Here is a 20,596-nt window from a genome sequence, read left to right as displayed (position 1 = left end):
AGCCGTTATGAAACCCTTTTTTTCCAGTGTTATTCCATGTCCTGTTCTAACTATTCTTTTTATAAATCTTTAAATCTTTTGCAAGGGCTACACAAAAGTGAAAACAAAACACAGGCTTTTTATTCACTTTGGTCTCTGCTTTTTGAGGCACTTTTTTACTGCCTTTTAAAATGGAAAGAGTGTGGTTTGCACAGGTGTGTATATATTGTTGCTGTTCAAAAAAAAGTCAATTTTTATTCATTTGACATCATTTGAGAAAATCAGCTCCTTTTTACATTGTGTGAAAATTCCATGATGAATGGAGTAGAAATGCTCCAAATTTGCTTGAAAATGTCTTTACATCAACATTAAAAGTAAACAATGTTTTTCCTTCTCCTGTGAAACTGTCATGTTGGTCATGTTGGAGACTTGTGTTTTTTTTATGTATGTACATGAATAAACATTATAAAATTACATAGCAATCGTAAACTGATAGTGGACATCCTGAGGAAGTTCTGAATATCATGATGCACAGCCTAAGCATAGTGTTTTCTTGGGCTTTGATCATTATTGCATCATATGCTCAAACCCAGTAGCTGAGTTTTAACCTTGATGCCCTCTAGGCTTTTTGTGGTGGTTAGGCTGAAACTCCATTTCTGAAATGTTGCTGTTATACTTTCTCAGCAACAGTATGGTGTCTTATATGTTCTTTGAAGCTCATGCTAAGTTTATATTTTTTATATGTAAGGGTGTAATGAATATAATACAATTATGAAAAAGTGGACAAATCAGTGTTCTAAACAGTTTATCAATTTAAAACAATCACTGAGATACCCCTCAGTCTCTTTAGAGTGTCTCATTTGCTATCTTTGCTACTGAGACTGTGGAACAGTCTGCCTCTTGATATTAGGTCTGCACCCTCTACTAATGCTTTTAAGTGTAGATTGAAAACCTATTTTTATCAGTTAGCCTTTGATTCTGTGAATTGATTGTACTTAAACTTGTTTTGTTTTATCCCTTATGATTTATTTATTTAGATAGATAGATAGATAGATAGATCCCGAAGGACATGTAGCAGTCACACAACACAGGACAGTAAATAGTAATAAGGGTGAAAACAATATAACAGGAAGAATAAATATAAAAAAATCCTATCTACAGGCATATATACAAATAGAAAAATACAAAAATTTAGAATAATATCTATAACCTGAGATGTAAAAGGCAGTGCAATAATGTCTGTTAGTGATGTTAGTATTTATTTATTTATTTATTTATTTAAAATATATCCCCTTTGAACAGCACTTTGGATTTAAATGTGCTTTACAAATAAATACTTACTTTGTGGAAACCGCTGTTAGTGATGATGGGTAGAAGATGGCATATCGATGTCAACAGAAAATGGCTGATCAGAAAACTGTGGCTGGGTGGAAGGTGGGGGAATGACTTTGTAGCAAATGTACTTTAAAATGCTACATTGTTGGCTATGTAGTCGTATGCAAACGTTTGGGCACCCCAGCTCAAATGACACATTTTTTTGATTTTCTAAGTGAAAAGTTTGTGTATCTTCTACAGAGAACACACTTCTGCATATTTTAATGAATTTGACATACTGGGGAGGAAAAAGTAAAACTAAGCTGCGCAAATAAATAAAATGTGTACTTAAATATGGTATTTTTTTGGCTAATTTTAGTTTGTTTTCTCTAAAAGATGTGTTAACTTTCCATTTAAAAAATCAACAAAATGTGTAAGTTGACCAGTTGTGTTCAGTGGGCTGTAGAGTAGTGTAACTGTGTTTTCTGGGGTGATGGAGCTCCATCTAATACCTTTGGGATGTGTTGGAGTGGCATTTGTGAAAACTAATGTTCCAACATCAGTACCTGATCTCACTAAGGCTCTTGTGGCTGAATGCAATCAAATCCTTACAGCAATGTTCCAACATATAGTGTGAAGCCTTCCCAGAAGAGTAGAGGCTCTTCCTGCCAATGTAACATTTTAAGCACATGAAATATTGAAAATGGAAGTGAATCTTGACGTGAGTATTGAACTTGAGCGTATGTACATTGTCACATCAATAGTGATTGCCTCACCCACCCTAGTCACCCAGTGAAATTCCCCCCCCCCACAGCACACACACAGACACACACTCCTCTGCTTTCTGCGTCTTGATTCACGGCTCTGGGTACATGAGCTGCACTCTGAAACCTCTGCTTACATACATACGCACACACAAACACAGTCTCCTCATCGTCGTGAATCTAATTAGCTGATATGCTAATGGGTCCTCACCGCTCGGCTAATGAGACGGCCCTATCGTCCGGAGAGGGAGCCGGATTAACCCCGGGTTCTGGCGTTGGCACCACCGGCACGACAGGGCTTCTGGAAATGAAAGCTGTAATTAAAGAGGCAGAGGAAATGTAATTATGGCTGATGACTACTGTGGAGGAGAGCATGTGAACGTATGTGGGGTTTTTGCGCCCTTGCACTGTTTACTTAACGTGCAGATATGTGTGTTTCTGTTAGAGACTCTTGCTGTGCTGTGCAGGAGATAGAGATAGCAATTGTATTGTGACTGGTCTAGGAGGATGCAAGAAGCGCTATCTTGCTAATGGCTGTGTGTCACACGGCCACAATGGCATGCGAAATTTTAATCTAAAGTGGGTTTTCCATTAGGCTAAGAGATTGCAGAGGGAACGTGGGCAGAAATGCATGGTTACCTCGCCGATTTGATTTTCATTTGAAGCCCATTTGCACTCGCAGCTCTCCTCGGCAGCAATTGAAAGGTGAAGAGAAAACGCTTCTCTCAGGAGCGTAATCAGGGATTAAGCTGACTCCTCTGACCCTACCTGTGGCCTCCAATTTTATACACTTACTTTTATGGGAGCGCTGTGACGGGCCTGCTTGTGCTTCTGGTCCTTTGTCACCCCCCCCCACAGTAGAACAATAGACAATAGCTGCCGTTCCCAGTAGAGCACTTTAAAAAAATGTCCTGCTTTCCAGGACGAAGTGAGCATAAAAACGACCTGATATTTGTGAAAGCAGTGCAGCGTATGAAAAATGCAGGTAATGGGCGTCTGCTGGAGCTGCAACAGCAGCTGCCGCCTTTGTTGGGAACACTTGTACACTGGAGCAGTGAAACCAGGAAATGAGAACGTGGGCCTTTTTCTGTAAGGCATTATATCTCGGCCGCTGAAAAAAAAAACTCTCCTTTGTCCTTATTTGAAAAGAACCTGTGTGTCCTCGTTTTCCTGTCGTCTGTCTCAGCACTGAGAACCTTGTCCTGCCGCTCAGACATAAACGCACCACGATTCGCATCTTTTAAGGAAATGTTGCATCACTGCTGGCGTTGGCTTTGAACATGTAGCCCTGAGATATGCAAAGCGTTTAGATTCACCATGGTGATCCACGGCACAATGAGTCCATGGCACACTCCCTTTTCTCTCTCTCTCTCTTTCTCTGTGTATGTGTGTGTGTTTGTGTATGTGTGTACACACACACACAGTGCCGCTTGAAAGTTTGTGAACATTGTCATTTTGTGAATATGATCAGTTCTTTATTTAAGTCATAGCAATGAATAAAGAGAAGCCAACAAAACTAAAAATGAACACACATGTAGTTTTTCATCCATTTGATGAACAAAGTGATCCAATATTAAATGTCTTTGGCAAAACAAACCTCTAGAATGATCAGTTTGGTGTAGGTGGTGATTACGGTCAGAGGTTCAATCAAATGGATAACAATCAGGTGTGACTGTGGCTGACGCTACCTTATTAAAAAACATCAAACAGAATTTTCACCACCAAGACTTAGTCTTTACCGCTCATATTTATTAGTGCATACCATGTCTCAGTCAAATGAGGTTTCTGAGGACCTTGGAACATTATTTGCATGTGCTTATTAGGCTGGAAGAGATTCCAAAACTATTTCTAACAAGTTTGGACTTCACCGATCCACTGTCAGGCAGATAATGTACAAATGGAGGAAATTCAACACCATTGTTGCCCTTCCCTGGAGTGGTCATCCAGCAAAAAATAATTATAAGATTAAGACGTAGAATATTGTGGGACATCATAAATAACCCCAGGGTAACATCTAAGGATCTGCAGGCCTCGCTTACACTGCTTGACCGTGTACTACCATTAGCCAAACACTGTACAAGTATGGTAGGTATGGAGTTATAGCATGGAGAAAGCCACTACTCTCCAGGAAGAACATTTCTGCTTGTTTAAAGTTTCCTCAAGACTTTTGGGTGTGCCAGAACACTGCTAAATTAATTATATGTGGACAGACATGGGCTAAATGAGAGATGTCATGTTTGGTAAAACCAAACACTGCATTCCAGTATAAGAACCTCATCATAACTTTGAAACGTGGTGGTGGCAGCATCACATTTGGGACTGTTTTGCTGCTCTTCGAACAGGACAGCTAGTGAGCCTTTGATAGAGCTGTGATTTCTAATCCAATAGAAATGTTGAGGCAGAGCTTAAGGTGTGGTATTCATGCAAGACAGCCCTCCAACAAAGCAGACTTGAAGCAGCTCTGCAAGGAGGAATGAGCCAGGATTGCTTCAAGTCAAAGTGCAGGGCTGGTCAAGGGAACAGTTTGGTTGAAGTCATGGCTGCTCAAGGGGGGGTCACACCAGTTCCTAAAAGCAGTTCACATACTTTTGGCATCAGAGATGTTTAATGTTAAATTACTAAGTTCACTAAATGAATGAAAAACAATATGCTTTTGTTATTTGTTTAATTTGTTGGGCGTTAAATGAAAATCTTATCATATTGTAATTCACATTCGTGTATTAATTCACAAAATCTGGGTTCACAAACTTCTAAGCACTTAAGGGGTTGTAGAGACTTTGGGAGTGTGGAGAAATATTCCTGCAGATATATATGAAACTGAATCCAAGTCTTCTGAAAGGAATGGAATCTGCAATAAAGAAAAGAAGTGGACGGACTAATTATTGAAAAAAAAAAAAGATCTATTTAGTTGTTGAGGCTACTGTGTAGATTTCTGTCAAATATGTTAAATGTGCTTTGCTACTACAAAGCCAGAATGCCTTAACGTGAGTACATTGCCAAGGACACATTCTATAGAATGTGACTGAGAAGTGGCTGTAACTTAACCAAGGCTAACCACTCTGTCTGATTATAGCCAAGTCCAGAGAAATTAAAACGTATTTCTCTGATAAACTAACAATGTTGTTAGTTTATTAGTTAATTAATTTTGTCTGTTTATTTTTTCCTGATTTTTTTTTTTCCTTCCCCTTCCTATCGTAAGGTCCACATTGTGTGGCTGCTTGTACCAAAATGGCTATAATTAATTTTAACATGACCATTTTCCATTGTCTCTGTACCCTTAGATTTACACGGGCTGTTTTTTTGTTACTGTGTCTTTAAGACTGATATATGTACATGATCTGTATTGTGATTGGTTGCTCTTTGTTGTGCCTCATTCAGAAAGCAATCTAGGATAAACCACTAAGTTTAACATGAAAAGGCCAGGCTAAGCTATTGTAGATTGACTAAGTATGTGACTAAGTATTTGACTAAATATGTAAATGCACCTTTTTGTGACATCACAAACAATTAATTAAAAAAACAGGCTATTTTTGCAGCTTAGCTTCTATATATGTACTGAGGAATGAACAGTACGTTTGGAACTTTAACTGTGTTTGCACACTATTTGTGCTAAAAAAAAAGGGCACATTTTACAAGATACAGGCCCTTTAACTCTTATAGATACTTGAATATTAAAAGTTGTTGAAATGCACATTTGTAATACTTATTGGAAACACAAACTCTGTCCTCTCTCTCTCTCTCTCTCTCTCTCTCTCTCTCTCTCTCTCTCTCTCTCTCAGGGCTGGCTGATTGCCTACAGCGGGGCAGGTGGCTGGAGGAGAGCGAGTTTGCAGCAGGCGAGGGGCCGCGGCGGGCTCGTGTGAACGGGGACAATCTGGTGAGTGAAGCTGACACAGGTGTGAGCTCTAACGGTTATCGACAGCTAGCTCCCTCTCTGGAGAGACGCGGTAAGGGCAGACTAATGCCAAGCCATGCTCTTTCCTTTTTAATGGCCTCTCGTGTGGGCCCAGCAGGTCCTCGTACCGTCCTCTGGGTGCCTTGGCTTTTATTACTGCCTGCTGTATGGATTGTGGCTCATTTAGAAAGCTTCACTCTTCCCTGGGGGCAGATGACTCTAGTGGAGGCAATGGACCTGAAACAGCATGGCTCTTGAGAGGAGCACTTTTACACTGCGGAACCATTTAGGTCATCGATATGGTCTCACTAAACTTCTGTGTTCAGTGCAAATTTAGTGCCTATGGAGAAACAGCACAGTGCAAGCTAATAACATATCCACTGCAGATATTGAACGTGACAGATGGAAGGGTAGGGGAGCGCAGTGCTTAGCTGAGTATGAAAGGACTTTGTGCTAGTTAATTCGGCTAATAAATTTTAGCACTATTAAGGCCTTGTATGTTATTGTGTTTTCTCTGCTCTGAAACACCTGAACCAACTAATCTGCTAATTAACAAGCCAGTAGATATGAGTGTGGTAGAGCAGGAAGACTCCCTGTTCAAGCACTTTGTAATTTATTCTTAACTGTTTGGAGCACATGTGCCAAATTGGGTTTCCTCTGGCCCACAGCTCCGCAGAGGTTTGTGTTTTCCCTCTTCTAAAACTAATAAATTCAACTCATGAAGGCCTGCAGAACTGTGGCTTGGAAGGAACTCAGTTTGAAACCTCTGGTCAGAGAATGGGTACTTTTAAGGAATAATTGAAATCGAACCCTAATGTTTAGCATAAACCGAAATAACGAATAACAGCGTGGTACCTTGTGGTGTTTAATTGCGCCTAGGTAAGCAGGAGCGCTCAGAAATGGCATAAGAAACAAATAGGTTTGCTCTGAGCAGAACCTATATTTGTATATTAATTTTCTTGCACTCAAACCTATGACCAACATATGATCCCTAAACCAGTTAAAAAAAGAAAAACCATCAGAAAAACAGATGATTCTGTTCCTTTTTACATTGGCTGTACACTGATAAGCCAAAGCATTATGACAGTAAAACATGAATACCTGCCTAATCTACTGTTGGTCCTCCGCATGCCTGCAAAACTCTTCAAGACCTCTGAAGGTGCCCTGTGTTGTCCGGCACCAAGACATTAGCAGCAGATTCTTTAAGTCCTGTTAGTTGATAGGTGGAGCCGCTGTGGATCTGATTGATATCTGGGGAATTTGAGGACCAGAACATCACCTTGAACCCTTTGTCAGGTCAAACAAAATTTACCAATCACTGCTTTCTGTTTTTTTTGGCGTTTCACATACTGTCCCGACTTTTTTGGAATTGAGTTGTAATGTTTCTAGAAACGTGAGTTTGTTTTTAGAGTTGGGGAAACGCAAAGCCTATATAAAAATCAGTTTATAGTTTTGGGAATGGATTCAAAATCTTTCAAGATAGAATCACAACACATCTGAGAAACAATTGTGTTTCCCACCCCTGATGCTTCAGAAGTACTTCATTTCACAGACACAGTCAGTACAATGTACAGGGCATCGATTCTCCAGGACTAGGTTTCAGGATCCATGTTTTTTAAAAGCAGTAGAGCCCCCTTATGGTCCAAGACCACATTGACCAACCCTGGTCCTGGAGATGTGCCTTCCTGCAGGGTCTAGTTCCAACTACAATCTGCCACACCTGCTCCAGCTAATTATCTTCTTCAGGAGTCCTTGATTGACTGGATCAGATGCATTACTGTTATTTAAGGAGGAGGCAGCGTTTTGGATGCAGGTTGGAGCTAAACGCTGTAAGAAAGCAGATCTCCAGAAGGAGAGTTGGTGACCAGTGATCTAACATGAACCTGTTAAAGATAAGAGCAGCTAAAAGGGTGCAGCGAGGCGTCCTAAGTGACAGGTGTGAGTTGAGTGCCTTCACTCTGTTGTGCCTTTGATGGCTGAGGTTAAAAACTGTGCTGATGTGCTCCATCTGGAGGCCTCTGGGGGACAGCCATGTACACACGTTGTCCACTGTCCTGGCCTGTGGCTGTGGGTCAGTCCCTGAGCTGATTCTGACCTGGAGAGCGGTCACCTTTAAAGACCTCCCAGCTCTTCATCCCCACTCCCCCCCCCTGACTGACAGCACCCTGCAGCTCAGGCTCAAAATGCCTCTCAGCTTGTTTATTCTGGTTGCTGTTTCATCTGTTTTCCTCTTTCTGACAGTTTTATAAACAAGCGTGTCCTGGTTTGTTTACTTATTTGTTTATTTATTTATTCAGTTACACATTTATTTCTGGATTAGCTTTGTGGGAGTTGCCCTATTACATGGTAATGATTTCCTCTTGGAGTAAGTAGGATAGTCCTTGTTAGAACTTGAAGAAGCATAGATTGTCTTGATCACTGGTGAGTACGTGAGCAGAACCGAGTTAGACACGGCAGAGCGGATCTGTTCTTTTTAGAGCAGTCTGGGGAAAAGCTGGAAAAGGAAACTTAGCTTTCCGTCCCTCTCAGGATCATCTCAGTAGCTTTTCTGTCTTTCTGTCTCCACAGCTCTCAATGCCGTGCTGCAGTACCGAACCATTATGTGATTAGAAGTTAACTTCTTGTGGTTTCCTAGATTAAGCCTAAACCTAAACTAAATATGATAACGATGAACCTCTGCTACAGGGTTCATGTGAATCCTTAAAAAAATCTTTTTTAGATTAAAAAAAATGTTGGAAAATAGGTTCAGTAGGTCAAAAATAGGTCAAAAAATGTCAGAAAAGGTGAATTTTCTTGCTAGTAAATTGAGGGCAATACTGGCATCTTGTAATAGTTCGGTTATTGGCTATATTAAGCCCGATCCAGTTCCGATCCTTTGTTTCTTTCCTGCTCTCTGCTTACTCTTCTGCTGTGGATGACATGTAAACTTGCAGTATCTGCAGTGCCATTGTTTCCTCTGTGTTTAAACAAGCTGCACCTCTTCTAAACATGGGCACATAACGTTAAATGTGAGCCTGTGGCTGTTGCACCTGGAGTGTTTTTTCTGACACTACAGTGACATGCCACCTAAATCTTGTACTAGGTACACTACAGCAATGTTTTACCCACGAGTTGCGACTGGTTGAAAACTAAACTATTGTCAAAACATTCTGCTTTACTGGAGGATGTGTTGCTTCTGGTTTTAAACTGCTGCGTTTGGTTTTAAACCATACAATAACAGCACATTCAGAACTGAGAGAAAGGAGCAGGCTATTGTGGCATGTTAGAGCAATGTGAAATCATAGCATATTCACAATCCTAAGCAATGATCATTTAATATAAAAAAACAGAAACCATTATTTTAGAGTGTGTACACGCATCAAATATGAAAAATACTGTGATATTATTGCAAAGTTGCATAATCTTACCTAAATAGTGAAGCTATATTATCTATGAAAACACAAAGAGTTAAACATACATTGTCAGCTGGTGTTCAATATTAAAGGACTTGGATTGAGGGGCACGAAAATGAATCCCTATATAAGCTGAAAAAAGTCATAGTCTATTTTAAAATAATCCAGATTAGTCTGCTAACCAAAAACATGGCATGGTTATTGTGCAGCAACCCTGCATTGATATTGCAATTTTGTTCAAAATTAGGCTTAGTCAGTATTCAAGAAAACCAGCCCTTAATGTCTATAATTACCTTCACAACACACAAGAAAAATGCGGTAACGTTACATGATGTATCAGAAATTCAGTGCGTTTTCAATTCTACAGCAGTGTAAACAGTTTAGTACTTCAACTTTTAAGGTTTCCATTACTTATTTTTGCGTAGGCCAACAGTACGTTATTGTATTCTGCCTACAGGTCAAGGGTGGGCAACTCTAGTCCTGAAGGGCTGGATTCCTGCACAGTTTGGTGATTTTTCCTGATCAAACACACCTGATTTACCTCCACAGTCAATTATCAGGTTTGTTGTTTCAGAGCAGAGAGATCAACAAACTGTGTTGACTCCGGCCCTCAGTTACCTACCCCTGCTGTAGGTCAATCAGATTAAGCATGTTAATTTGACTCAGACAGGTAGAGGCGCAACTATTAGCATTTCTGTAACGTAGATGTGAGTTTTATACAGTAGCATGTAGAACCCATGTAATTAGTTTTATGTCTGTCCTGAATGTTAATCTATATGAGCTCTCATTGATAAGTTTCCCTTCAGAACATGTGAAGTGAGCCTGTATTTGAATTATTTAGTTGCATAAATTATGTAATTGACGTTTGAGGAATTCTGCATTACTAAAAAGGGATTGAAGTAGAAAATCTGAGATGTTTCACTGTAACAAATTGGTTTTGGAATTGACATGAAAATTCTGATATCATTCTGCATCTTGAGAGCAAAGCAAAGGGTCTACAGCTGGGCAGTTTAAGAAAAAATGTTGTGTTCTGCTCAAATCATTTGCCCCCGGTGTAATACCAGAAAATAAAGTGTTTGACTTATATTTTACTGGTGTCTCTAGATGTTTCTTTCCTTGTTTATTTATTCATTTATTCATCTATGGTTTTCCTTTCCTTAGCTGCCATGTCTGTTTGATGGCTGCTTTTTCTACCTGCTGGGATCCTTCCAGAAGCCTCCTAAAGAGGAGCTCCTGCAGCTAGTAAAAGCAGGAGGCGGACAACTGCTTAGCCGGCAGCCCAAACCAGACAGCGACGTCACCCAGACGCTAAACTCGGCGGCCTATCATGCCCAGCCCGGCTCGGACCAGGCCTTCTGCACTCAGTACATCCTCTACGACCCTGAGGGCTCCTACAGGCCCAGCCGAATCCGTCTGGGCAAAGTGTGGTCGGCACCCTCCTCGTGGCTTCTGGACTGCATTAAAACCTTCAGCCTTCTGCCTGTGCCTGAGGTCTAGAGGTCCAGGACTGAGAACCATCAAAATATAGCAGCCACCGTCTAGTGAGCTGGTATCTAAAAGAACGATCATGCTGACTCTCAGCTTATGTTTGTGGCTCATGTTGACTGGTTTGGACGCAGGCTTTGATGTCTAATGTTCATCTTCGAAGGGTAAAGCCAGTTAAGCAACAACGTAAATGGTTTCTTAAAGAAATTTGACAGTTATCTCATCACAACGCAGTGCACTGAGTTGGGCCTGACAAAACTGCTTTTTCTAACAATATAGTGATGATTTGTAAAACTCCGCTGAGGTAAGTGCAGTCCTGACGGGCAGTACTTTTTAGCTGGTTGAGAAAATGTCAGCCTTGTCTAGTGCTGCACAAGCTTACTGTCTGATATCAGCTATCTGGGTTTTACAGTTCACATAATTTTACTTAAACCTGCTAATAGAGGGATCATGTGAAAGGGTATCCAGTTTAATGTAACTCATTTCTGAAGTCTTGGTCTGTTTTTGTATGTGATGTTTTTATGTTATGTTTGATTCAGCTTGGAGAGAGATAGTGAATAAGAGGTTATAATTACTGTATCTATGTTAAGCACCATAAGAGAGAAGAAAATTCTTGATTTCCTGCTGAGTTTTGTTTCGCTTCTGTAAAGTGCTGTGGTGAATGTTGTTAAATAGCTTTGCAGGGCTATGGTGCCTTTTCTTTTTATGGGACAAATTATACCATCTGAAAGAAAGAAAATTAGGATGTGAAGGTTTTTTTGGAGCGCTGTGACCCACTTTGCACGCTGCATTTATTGTGCAACTTGTATATAACCACAGAAAGACTTTGGCAGTGTTACACCCCAGCATACACTACGTAATTGCTAAACCTGTAAAACCTCAGTGCTTCTTTGATGTTTTGCTATGACTAATTTTCTCTGTTTATGGTGATAGAAAAACTTTTCTTTCTCTTGCTTTCCGTGTGCTCCTGAAGACGGTAGTGTGGAGATTGATTTGGGGAAGCAACCCAACAAGCAGAAGTGGAAGACACGAGCAATTAATCCTCCACTCGCCAAGATGGCACTTTCTCTCCCGAAGAAACAAACAAGTTTTCTTTGCCATTTCAGCGAAGGTTTAAAAGGGTCGGGGGGGAAAAAAGGAAAGATTTCTGGCCCTCCATTTCAGGTCCTCTTTGGCCATCTCCCAAAACACAACCTTTACTGGGATTACTCAGGGATGCTCCTAATTGCTATTGATTGCTGTGAGCCACATTAAATTGCTTGGCCCCCGTCTTGCAGGGAGGTGGAGGAGGCAATTAGTGGCGTGGACAGGGTTTCAAAGGCCTGATTAATAAGAGGGTACAGACAAGCCCGTGGGCTGATGGAGAGAGAGAGCACGGAACAGTTGCACGCTTCACTCTTAACACCTCACTCAACAAACTTTACCCACCTTGCAGACAAGAGCCTGAAGGGAGTGGGCTTAGCAAAGCTTCAGGGCTGAGACTGGAATCTAGTCTTCAGTCCCAAGGGTGTCGTTTTCTGTGGCTGCGTAATGCTCCTAAAACTATTCCTGATATTTCAGCCTATACTCCACAGACAAACCAGCATTAGAGGTAATGTTATTCAGCTCAACGGTACATTCGTTTTGCTTAGTTGCAGTATACTTTGGTGGGAGCTTGTATGAGCACTTTTATTTATTTGCCAATTTGCCCAAATATGCTGTAGATGCAAAACTTCAGAACGTTCGTGATCCAGATCCAAGTTTTTGATCTTGCATTACAAACTCTGCTTAGAACTTTGTACCAAAATAATATACTTTCAACCTTCAGGAGTTCATGATATGTTTTCCTGCATGCCAAAACATCTAAGACTGACTGTGTCAGCTTGAACAGCCCATCCACAACTATATAGAGAGGGATGTTATGGTAGGATTGCAGGGTGTAAACACCTCATTATAAAGATAAATGCATATTTAAGAACGTTGTCCTTGGTCTATGGAGATGTGTTTAGAAGTGACACTGTGAGATCCTTCACCATATTCTCTGCAGGTAAGTGAGTGCATGTGTGGTGCACATCAAGAGAACAGTACAGGCCAATACAGTATGGGGGTCTACATGGCTCTCTTATGTTGTGGGGGGCATTTTGCTGGCATGGTTTGGTTCCACGTGTCACTTTTGAAGAGATGGTGATTGCAAACCGGCACAATGCTATTCTGAGTGATCAGTTTTACCCTATGATGAAACATTTTTCTCCTGATGGAAGTGGTTTCTTCCAGGGTGACAGTGTGTCCATCCACAGGGCACAAGAGGTCACCGAATGGTGTGCCGTGTATAAAGGTTATGCAGATCATATGCTATGGCATATGATTTTGGGACGAAATCTCCACCACCATCCCTCCAGTACAGTTCTAGAAACTTGTACAAACTATGTCAAGGTGCATTGAAGCTATCTTGGCACGCTTAAGTGGCCCAGCATCTTAAGACAGTTTATATTGTTTTTCTCCTTTCATTTGTGACCTATCTGTGTATAAACTGCCCCCAGATAAACAGCACTTAAAGCTTTCATCTTTAAGAGAGAGGAGAAAATCAAGCTGCTTCAGATCTGAAAACATCCACAGGTGTTTCTGTCCATCCTTCCACTGTGAGAAGACGACTCGGCGCTATGGGTCTGAAAGGATGTGTAGCTGTCAAGAAGCCGTTACTAAGAAAAAGAAAGCCACTCTAGACCTCAACATCACTGTATGTGTTTGGGATTTCTTCAATTGTGAGAAGCAGAAAATGCAGAACAACTTCTACGACTGAACTTTGGAGGTGTGGAAAGAAACCCTGCAGATTTCTTAAAATGAAAGCAAGTTTTTCAGAAAGATAGAAGCTGTAATGAAGGCAAATGGTGGACAGACTAAACACTGAACATTTTGATATGTTTAGTTGTTGAGGCTCTCATGTAACTTTTATATAAATATAATTTTTTTTTTTGCCTGATGCTGAAAAATGAATAACATAATGGCCATTTTTACTGGGAATTAAAAAAAAAAATGAAGGCTGGTCTCTGAATTTTGCTTTAGGTATTTTCTGGCATCTTCACAAAAACAGACTCTGCCACTGCTCACCTGTTCAGTCCTACAATTAAAGAGCACCAATTTCCTGTTTTACTGGATGTGCGAAAGTCTAATTGGGCTGAATTCTTTGTCTCGTTCTCTCTTGTTTTCCTGACTTGTGCAGAAAGAAGTCTGCGAGCTGTGCCTGCCGCTGCAGAGCAGATGTGATGTTTTCCAGCGTACGTGGATTTCTGGATGTGGAGTGATGCTGACGCCAGCGCTGAAGAACACTGCGTTCGCACTATCAGTGATCAGAGCCCTCAGCCCCACGAGTATCCAGGGGCCAGCAGGTGCGATCTGCTTACCAGAGAAACAGCAACAATAAATCAACACACACACAATTTGCTGAATACCACTTTTTTCAGTCTATTTAACAAAATAGTTTTTGTCTTCATAAATAATACACATTTTTGTCCCCTCTTTTAACATTTGAATTCAGAATACACACTGTATGTTTGGAGATATTTACATGTCTGTACATCATGAAGGGCACCTTGGATTGGTTTAATACTGGATGAAAAACACAAATGCTTGGCTGAGTATTGAGATCATTTGCATTCCAGCAAAACACTTGTGGTTTTCATCGTCTAATTTCTCTTAAATATATTCATCTGGTTCTGAATTTATATAGTATAATAACAATATTTACCTTGAATAGTAAACATTACTATATTAAACGATAGATATAGGAAATGACAGTTTGCTTTAAGAATGACCATTAGTGCCCGTCCGGGTGTAATAAAAGCTGATTGTTTAACAGTATGTTTTCTTAGTAGTTACAGTTTGTTTCAGGCACAAATTCTTATAACAGTTTTTTTGTATAGAAAAAAAAAAAAGAGAACAATCTTTCATAGCTTCCAGCTACAGTTAGTCGGTGTCTCAAAAAAGGGCTGTTGTGGGTCACTTTTACAAAACGGACAGTGAATGAGGGAGTGCTCGAGACTGGAATAGACAGACACCATGTGCACAACATCTCTACAGACAGTTTGGTTGGACAGTTCCACAGATGCTCCCAGCGGGTGAAAAATCTTCTTTTCTCCCTTAGGTTTCACTTGTTGCAAAGCAGAGATGAATGGAAAGAAAACGCGGTCCATCTCGGAGGCCCTGTCAGTTTCCTTCATGATTGTCATAAAAGAATGGACGAGAGACGCTTGTTCTCAGCGGTGCACCGGTGGCTGAGTTACAGGTAACAGAAGTCACAAATGAACACTAATTGATGAGTGCCGCTCCCACGCGTACCTCAAGGACGTCAACTCGGTGTAAACCAGTGTGCAGTATTCCGGGAATGTCAGACATGTCCGCACCATTTAATGCCATTGAAGGTAGGTTTGAGTCCCAAGACAAATGCCAGCGCTGCATTTTAACACTCGTTCTGCTAAATAAAACGCATGATGAACATACGAGTTGGTTAGATCAGTGTGTGAGGCTGAGACTTTGATCACCAGTAATGAGTGACTCCTTTAGCAAAGGGCAGTGTATCAGGAGATCATAATTGAGCAATTAGGAGATAACTGCTCATTTGATAAAGGTCCAGGCAAAAGATCCTCCAATGGCTTTGAAGGCTGCTTTAAATGTACAGCCAAGGACCCAGTGCTTTGGCAGGCCTCGCATCCCTCTAAAGCCTGCACAGAGGCAGGATTAGCTCAGAACTCTTCCACTTGATTCTAACCATGTTTGAGCTCAGTGCCTGTAGGAATAGCCATAATCAAAAACATGAAGACCACAATCTGAGTGACTAGACAGCTTCGTTGAGTTGGATTTCCTACTGAGGGATTTGAACCAACACAACTGATTGGTAGTTATAGCTTAAGAGACATTTCTCCTTCAGTTCTTTCAGATAATAATAATTTTGTTGTTTTTATTGCCCTTATTATCCTAAAAGAGAATAATAATTAAATATCTTAATAATAATAATAACGATATTGAAAATATTAACAATCATTAGAATGTAAGCAAAGTCATTCAAAGTGGTTTGAAAAGCTCCATTAAAGAGTCAGAATTGTTCACAGTGGTGGTGATAGGAACCAGACATCTGAAGTGTTTGATCCCTCTAAAAGCTCCTTCACAGAATATTATTACATGAAATAGTTATGAATGCCCTGCTTGATGCCTGAAGCATAGTTTTAAGAGAATTTTAAAAAGGTTTTTGGCCTAAAACTTATTCTTAAAATTTATTCATGATTATAGGAGAGGTATGTGCAGGGTGTTGTAAGGCAAAGTAGTCCTGTAATGACCCCACAACCCCTCACCCCATGTTTTTTACATTTCTTTTCCTCCCCTGATTTACCACAATTTACCATCACCAACATTAAATGTAAAAACTCAGAAGACTCATGTAGGTTCACTGGTGGTTTTGGTGGTAAATCAAATGGCTATATTTGTGTTGTAGACATGATGACCCCTGGTTCCCATCACCACCACTGTAAAGAAATGAATCTACAATGAACCATTTCAGATCAAACCACTCTGAATGACTTTGTTTACATTTCTACCATTGAATTATAAATTGGGGTCATACTGTTATGCACATTTTAAATAAGACTATTTATCATTATTTTTACTAATAGGCTCAGTTTTATAATAATAAATAACAATTTTGTCATCTATAGAATTTATTACAATAATATTAAATCTTAATCTCAACATCTGTACAAATCCAATATTGTTTTAGATAAATATCTGCAGATACCAATATGATTCCAATATAATCATGCGTCCCTAAATTATCATGCACCCCCCAGTCAAATCATGATTTGTTGATTTTCTAAGTGAAAATAAATTAACACATCCTCAGAGAGCACACTTGAATATGACACATGCACGTTAGCGCACAATTTCTGTGTATTTCTGTACATTTAAGTTTAGCATATTGAAAAAAAATAAAACATAAAATATAAAATGTGCCGCAACTTTGTTTTCATCTCTTTCCCCAATATTTTAAATTCAACAAATAAACAATTACTGTGCATTATAATGTGCAGAGGTGTGTCTCTGTAGAGGACATGTAACTTATTTTCACTTAGAAAATCAACAAAACATGTAACATCACCAGGGGTGCGCAGTCTTTTGCATACGACTGGAGACGTCTTGATAGTGAGGGGCGTTTTTGCTCTCTTTCTCAGCTTCTGGTATTTAAGAAAGCCACAAACAGCCTCTTGATTCTACCAAATAAGTAAGGAAGACAGAATGCAAGAGAATGATCCCAGATTAGAATGACATAAGACAGGCAGCCTGCTGGCAGAGATGGGTGGTAAAATGCTGGTGGGTGAAAATGTATGGAAACTTCCAGTCTCTTCTTAAGAGGTCATGCTATTGCATTCATTTTCATCTCATTACCAAACCCATGGATTTGTTATTAAGTAGCTCATCCATCAATGCTGGGCAACAGGGTCCAAAAGGTTAACTAGGATGAATTCTCTTTGGGTAGGAAAATACCTATGATAAATCGTGTGGACTCTGTAGAATTCACCTTTGAATTAATGACTGGTATTTATCATCTCAGGAGGGGAAAAAGAACGCAAGCAGGCGCTGGGTCTGTTCGGGCAGGTTGGTCTCTCCGCTCAAGTCGAACCAAAGAATCTATAAGCAATGCATTAGCTTATTCTAAACGAAGGCCTGGGCCAGGCCACTGCGGCTCTATGCAGATAATTTGTGGGCGCTTTGCAGTAGGAGAAAAAAACCCTATTGTATCAGCCTCAGTCTGCTCAGAGGTTCTTATTGGTTTAAGTGCTTCTAGAGGAGTGCTTCAGTGGTTTAAGCGCTTCGGTGGATCAACATGTGGTCGCTAAAAAGCTGGGAGACGGAAAAATTGCCGCGAGCCGGGACTACAGCGTGTCGAGGATGAGAGGAAGCGTTTAAGAACGTGGCTTTGAAGCGGCAGACTGTGTGCAGATTCCCGCCTTCGGTTCGGCTCCCTGCCCCGCTGCTGTGCTTGTCTGGCGGGTAATTTATCACCGAATATTGCCTGATTAAGGAAAATTAAAGCGGGCTGCTTTGGGCTTGCTAATTGCTTAGATAAGTTCAAGCTGTTGGCCTCTAGGAGGACTTTTGCTTGTTTGGGCTGGGGGGGAGAAAAACAAGGACATCTCAAGCAGGCAGGGGTAATCTGAATTAATGCTGCAGTGTTTTGCTTTCTTCTTGGCTTCTAAGGCCTGAAAACTAGCCCGGAAAGGCTGCCTCTCAGTGTAATTGCGCTTGTGTAACAGTCCAAAGTCACATGACTTCTCACTCAGGATCCTGTCATGAAGGTACAATCACAACAGCAGCGTCGCATTTATGTAGACCATAGGTGTCCAGTCTTATCTGAAAAATTGCCGGTACGGCTGCTGGTTTTCATCGCAACATTGCAGAAGCACAGATGATCAGTTGTTTAAAGACTGATCAGTTTATTAAAGAACTAGAATCGAGTGCGCTCCTGATAGTGTGGAATGACAACCTGCAGCCTTACTGGCCCTTTGCGGATAAGACTGGACACTCCTGACATAGACCGGGAGTGTCTCTTTCTTTGTACTGATCACTTTTTATATAACAGGGTCCAGAAAGCACCCATGTCCTGTTTCTTTGCTAGTAGTCTAGGGCTGGCCGAAATAGTTCAAATACTCAAGTATTCTTTTCGTTAGGCTTCGTTTGTTGTTAAGCATTCGGAAGCTTCATCTGCAAAGGCCTTCAGATAAAATAGTTGTTTACAGTTGTTTACATTTTCCACATATTAACAACTGTTAAGTTGCAGATGGTTTTGTTGAATACATTATACATTCGTGCCAGGCGTCCACATCACTTCGCCTCAGAGTGCAACAAACTGCACCACTTCCACATGGCTGTAAAAGTTGCCTCCGAAATCATATCTGCATAATGTGTTATTTAAGGGCACCAGGTGTACCCAGTCAGTCCTGCGATTTGAACCTGCAACCTTCTGGTTGCCAGTGCGCTGCTCCTACCATGGAGTCACTACAAGTTTGATGAATCTTATCAAATATGTAAGTATCATGATTCTTATCCGAGTACAGCCATGAATCCAATCCACACTGCCTCTAACTGGGCTCTGTCACATACTTGCCTCACTTTACTCGAACTCGGCTACATGACGTTGGCATAACCATGGTGTAAATATTTAATTGCGGATTTCGTGCAGTAATATGTGTGTCGTGTTTCCATTACTAGTAATTGTCAGGACAGATACCTTAATGTTTGATGTCATAACAGTTTATGTCACATGCTAATTTTCGCTGTGTACACTAGTTAGCAGTCATGTCATCAAACGCTGTGACTTCTGTCATGACAATATATGGTAATAGTAACTTGATGCTGTTTTGTTACTGGACATAGGAGTTTCATAAGTTGTCATCTACCATGACATGTTTTTAGCACAGATATGTAGTGTGATGTCAGCTGTCATGTCAGTAAACATTATGACACCCGTCATGACAGTTACTGGTAATGGTAACATGACACACATGACAGCATAGGAGATCTGCAATGACATGTTTATGGCATGGTTTTGTCATATTTATATAACCTGCTTATGTCAATATTATGTAACATTTGTACAGCAGTTTTAAACTTGACAGCACAGACAGCAGATAAAAAGCTTTAGAGAAGCATCTCCTCCTAATGCTGTTAGTACAGCACAGGAGCTGCTCTGCTATTACCACACCAACTAGATCATCACATTTAAGTTAATTATTATATTAAATATAGTTTATAACACTATGAAGTTTATGCTTTACTTGTGAGCAAATGGGGGGAAAACAGTCTTACGTTAGTTTAGCACAGCTGATGTGGACTAAAACATTGATTAAAATGGAAGCGTATCTGTTTAGTCAGGGAGACAACTCTTTTTTTAAGGGTGTTTTTGAGAAATGCTCTCAGGTATTTGTTTGGAAACATCAACGAGTATTCAAATCTGTTCAGGCCAGCCCTTTATTAGTCCTTTACTTTAAGAAAGCCTTCCACCTTTTTCCCTTGACCTTTTGACCTGCCTTCTATCAAATGACCAAATCTAAATCAACAGTACTTAATAAAGAAGCTTAATACCAATTCCATTATTCTTGATTTAAAGCCTTTATCACCAGAATCCTCCAACAATCTCCAGCACTAAAGAGGGAAAAAAAAAATGCCACTAAATATAAATGAAGTCCAGGATAACAAATGAAGGAGCATCAGAGTAGAGCTGTATTCATATTTGAAGATGTTGCTCTGTATGAGCTGTGCTGTGCTAGGCAGCAGGCCTACCGTCGCTGTAAGGAGCCCACCAAAGCTCTTCAACTGAGGCGGAAAAAAAACGCATCCCTTCTTGTAGCGATCGGCCTGGGCGTAATAGCGTGAACTAATCCTAACTGAGGAGCCTCCATGGTTTTGAATGCGTCCGTAAACCAGCAGCAATAAATAGATGATGCGGCCTTCGACAAACAGCTTATCAGCAGCTCTCGCTGAGTCGCGAAGTCTAGAAACTTTTGTGTTTGAGCAGCATAAGCAAGAAATAAAACTAAGGTGAAACCACTATAGAAACAAACAGCGCCTTCAGACGTTTCCTCCGACACTGCCAGGGTTTAAAGTGTATTTGTATTTCTCAGTGTGTCTCAGCAGCCTCAGTTTGCCAAACATATTGTGCTCCTGCCAGTCCCAAGGTGGGTCACCCCGGTGGTGGACGGCGCCGTCGCTCGCATGCACCTCCTCTCTATTCCAGAGGGGGT

General features: G+C 40.6%; 1 protein-coding gene across 2 annotated transcripts in view; it reads left to right on the top strand.

The window, feature by feature from the left end:
* Positions 1–11,585, top strand: part of bard1 (BRCA1 associated RING domain 1) — a 36,454-nt gene extending 24,869 nt beyond the window's left edge. For both annotated transcript variants that reach the window (XM_036566892.1, XM_036566046.1), the window contains 2 exons: positions 5,837–5,934; positions 10,506–11,585. In XM_036566892.1, the coding sequence (XP_036422785.1) occupies positions 5,837–5,934; positions 10,506–10,841 (434 nt within the window). In that variant the 3' untranslated portion in view covers positions 10,842–11,585. The remainder of the gene's footprint in view (positions 1–5,836; positions 5,935–10,505) is intronic.
* The last annotated feature ends 9,011 nt before the right edge of the window (positions 11,586–20,596 follow it).

The sequence above is a fragment of the Colossoma macropomum genome, unplaced genomic scaffold (assembly GCF_904425465.1).
Source record: "Colossoma macropomum unplaced genomic scaffold, Colossoma_macropomum, whole genome shotgun sequence".
Taxonomy (NCBI): domain Eukaryota; kingdom Metazoa; phylum Chordata; class Actinopteri; order Characiformes; family Serrasalmidae; genus Colossoma; species Colossoma macropomum.
The sequence above is the reverse complement of the archived record's forward strand: the minus strand, read 5'-3'. Positions and strand labels throughout refer to the sequence as shown.